Here is an 8,297-nt window from a genome sequence, read left to right as displayed (position 1 = left end):
GGCAGGATCATCCTTGACTAAACATCCCAGCCAAGTGTCCATCTAACCTCTTAAAAATTTCCAGGGATTGAGATTCCACTGTTTCTCTAGGTAGCCTGTTCCAATGCTTGACTAACCTCATAGTCAGAAAGTTCCTCCTAATCTCCAACCTAAATTTCCTCTGCTGCAGCTTGAGGTCTTTGCTCCTAGTTCTGTCCCCTACAGCCATAAAAAAGCCCATTGCCAGCCTTGTTAGGATCCCCTGTCAGGTATTTGAAGAACGTTATCAACTCACCTCACCCCTGACCCACAGTCTTCTCTTCTCCAGACTAAATAACCCTAACTCGTTCAGCCTTTCCTTATACGGGCCTTGCCACACTTTATGCTGTGAGCTACACAAAGGTTGATCAGCATTAGTGCTAGCTTGGAGCTGTGACAAGAGGCGTGGTGAGCAGGGGCAGAACTAGGAGCTGTAGCTGCGAGCTGCCACAAGAGGGCTTGTGAGCCAGGACAGGCTTCTATCTCTGCAGTATGGGTATGGGGTATGAGAGATCCTGGGATGCTGGAGGACTTCAGCTTGGGCAGCACATCTGTGGAGAGTGGCCACACCTTCATGGAACATTAATCTCAAGAGGTTCAACAAGGGCAAGTGCAAAGTCCTGCACCCAGGACGGAACAATCCCATGCACCAGTACAGGCTGGGGGCTGACTGGCTGGGCAGCAGCTCTGCAGAAAAGGACCTGGGGTTACAATGGACAATAAGTTGAATATGAACCAGCAGTGTGCCCTTGTTGTCAAGAAGGCTAACAGCATACTGGGCTGCATTGGTAGGTGTGTTGCCAGCAGGTCAAAGGAAGTGTTTATTCCCCTCTATTCAGCACTAGTTAGGCTACAGCTGGAGTACTGTGTTCAGTTTTGGGCCTCCCACCACAGAAAGGACGAATTGGAGAGAGTGCAGCGGATAGCAACAAAAATGGTGAGGGGGCTGGGCACATGACTTATGAGGAAAGACTGGGGGAATTTGACTTATTTAGTTTAGAGAAGAGGAAACTTAATACCAGTCTTCAACTCCCTGAAGTGGGTTCAAAAGAGGGTGGAGCTAGGCTATTCTCAGCAGTGGCAGTTGACAGAACAAGGAGCAACAGTCTCAAGTCACAGCAATGATCACAGCAAGGGAAGTTAAGTTAGATATTAGGAAGAATTTTCTCACTAGGAGGGTAGTAAAACACTGGAATGGTTCACCCAGAGAGGTGGTGGAAGCTTCATCCTTGGGAGTTTCAAAGCCTTGGCTGGGATGATCTAGTTGGGGATGGTCCTGCTTTGAGCAGGTGTTGGACTATATGATCTCCTGAGGTCCCTTCCAACCCTCATTTTCTATGATTCTGTGATTCTAGGAGCTGGGTAGTGTGGATCAGAGATAATCCTGCCCTGGAGTGGCATAACTTTGAGCCACAAAACCAGTGCTTAAAGTCCCTTTAAGGTGTTAACATGTGGGGACAACCCAGGGGTTAAGAGCTCCAGTAATTTTGGGCAGCTCCCTAAGTCATGTTTCTCAGGCCCTTGCTCATTTTTCTTATCCTGTGGTGCATGAACAATGCATGCCCCCCGTGGCTGGGGGGGCACAGCGGCAGTAGCGGGAGCACGACAGCAGTAAGCGGGAGAGGTCCTGCAGATGCTGCTGGTGCTGTCGGCAGTGGGGGGGTGGGGGGTGGTGAGTGCTGAGCAGGGGTCGGCAACCACCCGCAGATGCCACTGGCAGCATTGGTGGCGGCCAGGGGGAATCATGGAGAGCAGCACCTTTTTGTAGGGGGTGCACCACCATGCTCAGGGGGTGCGTGTGCATCCGTGTGCACCCCCTACACATCACCCCTGCTGTGCTGGACTCTTTCTAAACTGTTCACATCTTTCTTGAAGCGTTTGGCCCAGATCTGGATGCAGTACTCCAGGAAGGCCTCAGCAGTGCCAAACAGAACAGAAGAGTCACTTCCCTTGATTTGCAAATAACACTCCTGTTAATACAACCTAGTATGCTATGGCCTTTTTTGCAACAAGGGCACATTGTTGGCTCATATTTAGTTTATAGTCTACTGTAACCCCCAGGCCCTTCTCAGCAGCACTGCAGTCTAGCCAGTCATTCCCCAATCTGTATTTGTACATGCAATTATTCAGTCCAGTGGTGATGCATAGGGGGTGCACATGCACCCCCTGAGAGTGCTGGTGGACCCCCTGACAGGCCATGCTCACTGCTTAGGTGGCATGCAGGGGGGAAGGTGGGAGCACTGGTGCCCCCCCGCAAGCACCACAGCCACTTCTGGGAGCACTGGATGAAGTGCCACAGCCACTCCCCTCCCCTGGCCCCATGCCCCTGACTAAGGTGTCACCGGTCACCCATGATTCAGTCCTGGACACAGGACTTTGCACTTGTCCTTGTTGCATTTCATCTGATGTTGTTAATTTCCAACATTTAAAGTGAGGAAACAGCAAGTGTCTTTGGACTCTTTTTTTCAACCCTGGAATTCAAATGTACACGTGAGGAGCTTTCAGTAGGGGTAGCTGCAAGTCAGGACTGGAGGCTTAGGCAGAGCAGTGTTTGTGGAGACCAGGACTGCAAGGGAAAAGAGTCAGAAGTCTGGTATGTTCCCAGGTGATCAGAGCTATTCACTTTTGTTTTCTCTGCCTTTCAGTTACAAATAGCCAAGGACGTACTTAGTAGAGAGGAAGCAGGAAGAGCAGATAATTCCTCACCTATTCACCTGCCCCTTCAATTTGAGCCTGTTCTTCCCCTGCTCCCTGTACACCTCAATTATTCATTAACTACAAATCAGGAAGTGATTTACAGATAGTAGAAAGGAAGCCTCTTGCCCTGCACCTGCATCTGGCTGCCTAATCTTGGGTCTCCTCCTCCTGCTGCCCAACCCCCAACAACAGTGATCTATCTTCTGAGGACATCCAAGGCTGGTGAGGTAAGTTGATCGCCAAGTCTTTCCTATCCAGATTAGAGGCCATTCAGTCAGGGAGCTTTTAGCAGCCCAGGTCTAGAAATGTTAAGACTTGCCTTCCAGGGTCTATGGAATTAGCCATGCCAAATGTTCCCCAGAGCCCTCAGAGTCTGCTCTTCTCTCTGGGTTTGTAGATCCTTTGGTCCTTCAGCTGCTTCCAGAGAGTTGTTAAAATGTCACTGATGCCTCCTCCACTGTTGTTTCTCTGTCCTTCAATAGGAATATCTGGCTAAGGATTGATGCAGGGCCGCCCCTCCAGCATTTATTAGCACTTCCTTCTCAGTGGGGACCCCTGGGTCCAAAGTCCTGATGTCATCCTGTGGGTGAGTGTGTTTCACTGTTGGCTGTTTCTTGCCTTTCAGATCCTAGGTTTAAAATTAGGCTGATAAGAGAAATAAAAAATATAGGAAGTGAGAGGCAGATCCTAGAGGGAAATGGATGCCTTAAGAAGACTGGGACTGTAAGGGGCTGGGATGATGGTGCTCAGCAGGGTGTCAGTATTATTGCCGACCCTTGTAAAGAGAGACCTGCTGCAATAATTCTGTCCTCTTCTACAGCTCCTGTGACCTCATCCCCTCACAGAGCTTGTACGCAGTGGGGATGCAGGTCATCTTTTTTATTTAACACATGGAGAAACAGCAGGGAAAGGATTTGTTCCAGTCACACTGTAAGTCAAAGTTAGAGCTCCAGATAGAGCTGGCTCCCAGTCCTGCCTGCTCTCCCCCTCCAGATGCTACACCCCTCCCAGGACGGGGCACAGAGTCTTCAAGCTCTGATACACATCTGAATGCTTCATCTGCTAAGGCTTTGCCATGACAGCTATGCAATGTGCATAGCTGGCTTCATTTTAGACTCACTAGCCCAGTGCCTATGTAGCCACAGTAGCATAGAACTCAGCATGTGCTGCAAAGCCTGTTTGAGGAGCTAAGTACTTGAGTGGTTCATCCCTGCTGAGTTCTGCGTTGCCATGGCTGCACTGTTAGCACAGCTCAAGCTAGCTAGGAACTACTAGAGTGTAAATATATCCTTACTCCAACAGCACTGCTGGGATTCACATTCAGAAAGGTTTCTCTGCATTCAAAATGTCTGGAAACCAAATGACAAGTGGGATGGAAATTCTGCAGCGGGGTGTGGAATCTAGGCGCCCTCCCCCCACACACACCCAGCACACAAGGAGTTAAATGTCACACGGTACATCTGTCAGTGAGTCCTGGGGGGGCTTCTCCTTCCTTGCATCCCGCTGAGGACACAAGGGAATGTCCTCCTCTCTCTCCCACCATCCTCCTTCCCCACCGGAAGGAGGAACCCAGCAGACCATGGACCAAGGCTGGTCAGGTTGGATCAGCACAATGTTCCATTGTCCGGTATCCTTTGTGAGAGCTTCCAGACAGGCTGGTACAGAAGAAAGAGCAGGACACACCCTAGTTTTTTTTTAATCCCTACATGAATCCTTTGTGTGCCCTGGGTTTCAGAAATAATTAGCTGCATTAAGTCCACAGATTAATAGCTTTGTGTAACATTTTTTCCTTACATCGGTTTTACCTTAGCTATCTTTCAGTTTCACTGCAATTGCCTTGGCTCTTGTGTGGTGAGAAATGGTATATATTTGGTTGGTATATATATGCTTTGCTTTCACTATTCCAGTTGTTATGAAACACGAGTGCTGGGCACTGACCTGCTTTGTCAGTTTGGACAAGTAATTTCCCCTCTCTGTACCTCAGTTTCCCTCCTGTCCTTTCTGCTTACTTAGCCCGTAAGCTGGTTAGGGTCAGGCCCCTTTCTCTGACATGTGTGTACTTTGCCTAGCATAGTGGTTCTCAACTAGGGTGCCATGGCACTATAGGGTGCCGTGGGATCTTTCTAAGGGTGTTTCATAGTTTCGCAGTTGTTAGGGGCTGAAAGAGACTGCACGTGGGCCCCATATTCCCTTTCAGAAGCTGTGTTTGTTTTTTCCTTCCACAGTATGAGCCAATGGGAGCTTAATTCTGTTTTTAATTATTCCTTCTATACCAGGAAACTTGGAAGAAATAAGGGTCCTTACTGTGTGATTTTCAAGGAGAATCACACCTAGTGACTTTTTTTAAAGGATGGTTCCATTTTCTGCCATCCAGGGCACTTAATGAGGTTGCATATTGTTGCCAAGAAGCTGCATATTCCTCTTTGCAGTCTCAGACCTTGTGGATGGACCATCCATTCCCAGTGCCTTCTTCCTTTTTACTCATCAGTTTGTTAGAGCATCTTTCTTTCTGAGAACTCAGTCTTTGACTGCCTCAGTTTTATTACTGAAAACAGCAGGTTCTTGGTGGTGAAGACTCATTCAGGGAAGTTCCTCTTTTGTAACAGTTCAGTTGTTCCTTTCAGCTGTTGGGGGACCAACAGACCTGCTGGTTGCCTGGGGTTCCTGCATGTGATATAAGTGTGTGTGGTGGGGGCAGGGATGTGTGACTTGTTTGACTGTGTATCTTTGGTTGTTTGGGCTACTCTTTCCTCTCTCAAGTTCCCTTTTGCCTGCAGCAGTATCTGCCACTTTCTGTTGACAACACTGGCCTTGGATTTCCATGTTCTGAAGGACATCTCTTTGGTTCAAAGAACCCCTTGGCCCTTGCCATTTAGCCACTCTGGCTTATTCTTTACCTTTCTGCTTTCTCTCTTATTTAAAGGTCTGCCTCCATTCTGGAAATCTTTTTAAGTACCTTAAATACCCTTCCTGGTAAACCTCATTTCTTGACCTTTAATTTCAGAAATTTTTGACCGGCTGGTTCATTTACTGCTCCTATACTAGTTTTGGTATGGGCTTGATGCAGAGATCCCTGGGTGAATTTCTTTGTCTTATGTTGAGCCTGAGGTCAGATTGCATGAAGAGAACAGTTCTTTTGGGCCTTAAAACTTCTGAATTTACAAGCTTAATTTTATTATGGTAACCATTATTTAGTAACTTCATTACACTGTCTTCTCAGTCTAAGTCTATAAAACTCAACTAAGAACATCTCCTTGGCTCTGCTTCATTGTTCCAGGAAGCAATCCTTTAAGGTACCCAGTTGCTGCTTCTCTTGGCCTTATATTTTCCCAGTCACATGTGAGTAGTTGAAATCACCTGTTAGTTGCATGTTATTAAATTTTGTAGCTTCTTTGTTCTACATCACCATTTTGCTGAGCTGGAGGCCAGTAGTGCAACCATATTTGTTGTCACAGGAGTTGGGGTTTGTATCCATATGGATTTTAACAGATGGGCTGCTCTGCTCACAGTTGTTTGCCATAATATGATGGGGGCCAAGCCTTTTGCCATAAACTAGCCTTGCACCCTCCCCCAGTGCCTCTCTGATCCCTTTCTCCTGCCTGATTGGCTGCTCTGCTTTCTGCTCCCAGCCCTGTGCTCCCTGCCTGGTTTACTGCTTTCTGCTTCCTACCCTGTCTGCTGTCCTCTCCCCAGTCTGCTGTGCTACACACAGAGGCTGTTCATACTTCTCATGTGCACCCCAGACACAGACTGGCCACCCCAGTCCTAATAGATGTTTCTGAAGTTATTGGGCATAGCTCAGCTCCCCAGGATCTGCATGGAACAGAAGAAGGTTAAACACAAAATTTATTTGAACTGAAATGCCCAGCTGTGGAAGAGCAGTTTGGATAATCCCCAAACTTGATGACTGTTCTGTGCCAGCAGCATCACGTTGGTTTGGCTAAAGTGCAGTTCATTCCTCCTGTATTGGTTTCCCTATTCCACAAATTCCTCATCATCTAGGTAACTAATGTTACTACTTTCATACATGTGTGCTGAGACTGGAGTTTCTCTTGCCTTGCTGGTCTTTTGTATGAAATAGAGATATTTCGGGGGAAGCTACTACTGAGGTTCATGCGTTCTTTCTAACAATCAAATTCAGCTTCCTGGATGCATTTCCAACACTTCTCTTTGTCATTGTTTCAGTATCTGTTATGACCACAAGCTCCTCTTCAGCAATCACTAGTAGTGTGTTTTGCAGGATCCATCAGTTTTCCACCTAGTTAGAAAATCTCTAGCTATATTTCTAACAATCAAATTCACAACACCACTACCTGTCTGCTGTTCCCCTGCCCCAGGGGATGGAGCAACTTTTTTGAGGATAAATCAGCTTTACTCCTCTACTTCTGCTGAAAGGTGGATCCCATCTCTTTGACATTTTCTCTGTCACAAGACTGGCTTCCTCAGTCCTGATGTGGGTTGGCTCTGACATATGTTGTAGCCATCAATAATTCTTTCTTTCTACTTCTTCAGTTCCACAACATCAGCCTCAGCATGCTGTGTCTGGACTCTGCAGGCCCCATATTGTTTGCACCTGCTGTTACATGGACCCCCTAGTTATCGAGTTATATATTGGGCACTCTGAGCCATAACCCAGGCTGATGATAGTGCTCCTGCACTTCTCTCTGGAAAGAAGGTTGATGCCATGGACCATGTAAATGGGCTGTTTTTTTGTTAGAGTCCTAAATTGGGATTCAGGAAACCTGGTGTCAGTCCTCACCTTTGCCACAGAATTCCTCTGGGGCATGACCCTGTGCCTTAGGTTCCCACAGGGACCATAGGGTTAATAGTTATCTCACTAGAGTACGGTGAGGATGACTTAATGAATGCTGGCAAGGTGTTCAGGAGCACCAGATTTCCAGCAAGACAGTGGAGAAAAGATAAGTACAGCCTTGGCTGCTCCCAGACCTGCAAGTGATGGTTTGATCTGTGGCAACCCTATCACAGAAGGGAGAGCATTGAACTGCTGGGTGGAAGGGGAGGCATTTGCTGTTTGCATTACCCACAGCTGTGGGCCCAGGCAGGTTTCAATGCTGGTGTGATCTGCTTGGCACCACTGTAAGAATTTTTGTCTTTGGTGGGAAATGTGCTATTAACTGTGTAAGCAGGGGAAGGCTTACATAGTCAAAAGACCAGCCCATGGAGGAGCTTACCAAACGAACTGCACATAACACCCCCCCAAAACAAACCAAGAATAACTGAGGAGGGGAAAAAAAACACAAAAGGAGAAGCAGAAGTTTGTGCAAAGCAGCACAGGGCAAAGGAGCTGATGCCTCGTCTATGCTTCCTGTTCCCTGAGTTGTGCGCCGTCTAAGCAGCGCACTTGTCTTGCTTCTATCTGTGCCTGCAACAGGGAGGGAGTGAACAAGCTGAGGAAGGAAGGGGAAACAGAGTCAGAGGGGCTGATGGACTGAGGCAGAGAGCAATGCTGAGAGGCAGATGGACTGCGAGAGGTAGATGGCCAGAGCTAGAGCTGCGGAGAGAGAGTTTGGTGCCGGGGACTCCAGCAGAGACATCAGACTTCCCTTTTCTGGCCGGCATTA

General features: G+C 47.7%; 1 protein-coding gene across 4 annotated transcripts in view; it reads left to right on the top strand.

Moving 5' to 3' along the window:
- The first annotated feature begins 2,327 nt into the window (after positions 1–2,327).
- Positions 2,328–8,297, top strand: part of PTPN6 (protein tyrosine phosphatase, non-receptor type 6) — a 31,177-nt gene continuing 25,207 nt past the window's right edge. The window contains exons 1-4 of one of the 4 annotated variants that reach the window (XM_019526829.1): positions 2,328–2,611; positions 2,819–2,942; positions 3,198–3,301; positions 8,108–8,189. In XM_019526829.1, the coding sequence (XP_019382374.1) occupies positions 8,180–8,189 (10 nt within the window). In that variant the 5' untranslated portion in view covers positions 2,328–2,611; positions 2,819–2,942; positions 3,198–3,301; positions 8,108–8,179. Of the gene's footprint in view, positions 2,612–2,818; positions 2,943–3,197; positions 3,302–7,964; positions 8,190–8,297 lie in introns of those variants that run through there. The other 3 variants (XM_019526831.1, XM_019526833.1, XM_019526830.1) reach the window with 3 other exon arrangements.

The sequence above is a fragment of the Gavialis gangeticus genome, unplaced genomic scaffold (genome assembly GCF_001723915.1).
Source record: "Gavialis gangeticus isolate Ggan-Ray unplaced genomic scaffold, GavGan_comp1, whole genome shotgun sequence".
NCBI classification, from domain to species: domain Eukaryota; kingdom Metazoa; phylum Chordata; order Crocodylia; family Gavialidae; genus Gavialis; species Gavialis gangeticus.
The sequence above is the reverse complement of the archived record's forward strand: the minus strand, read 5'-3'. Positions and strand labels throughout refer to the sequence as shown.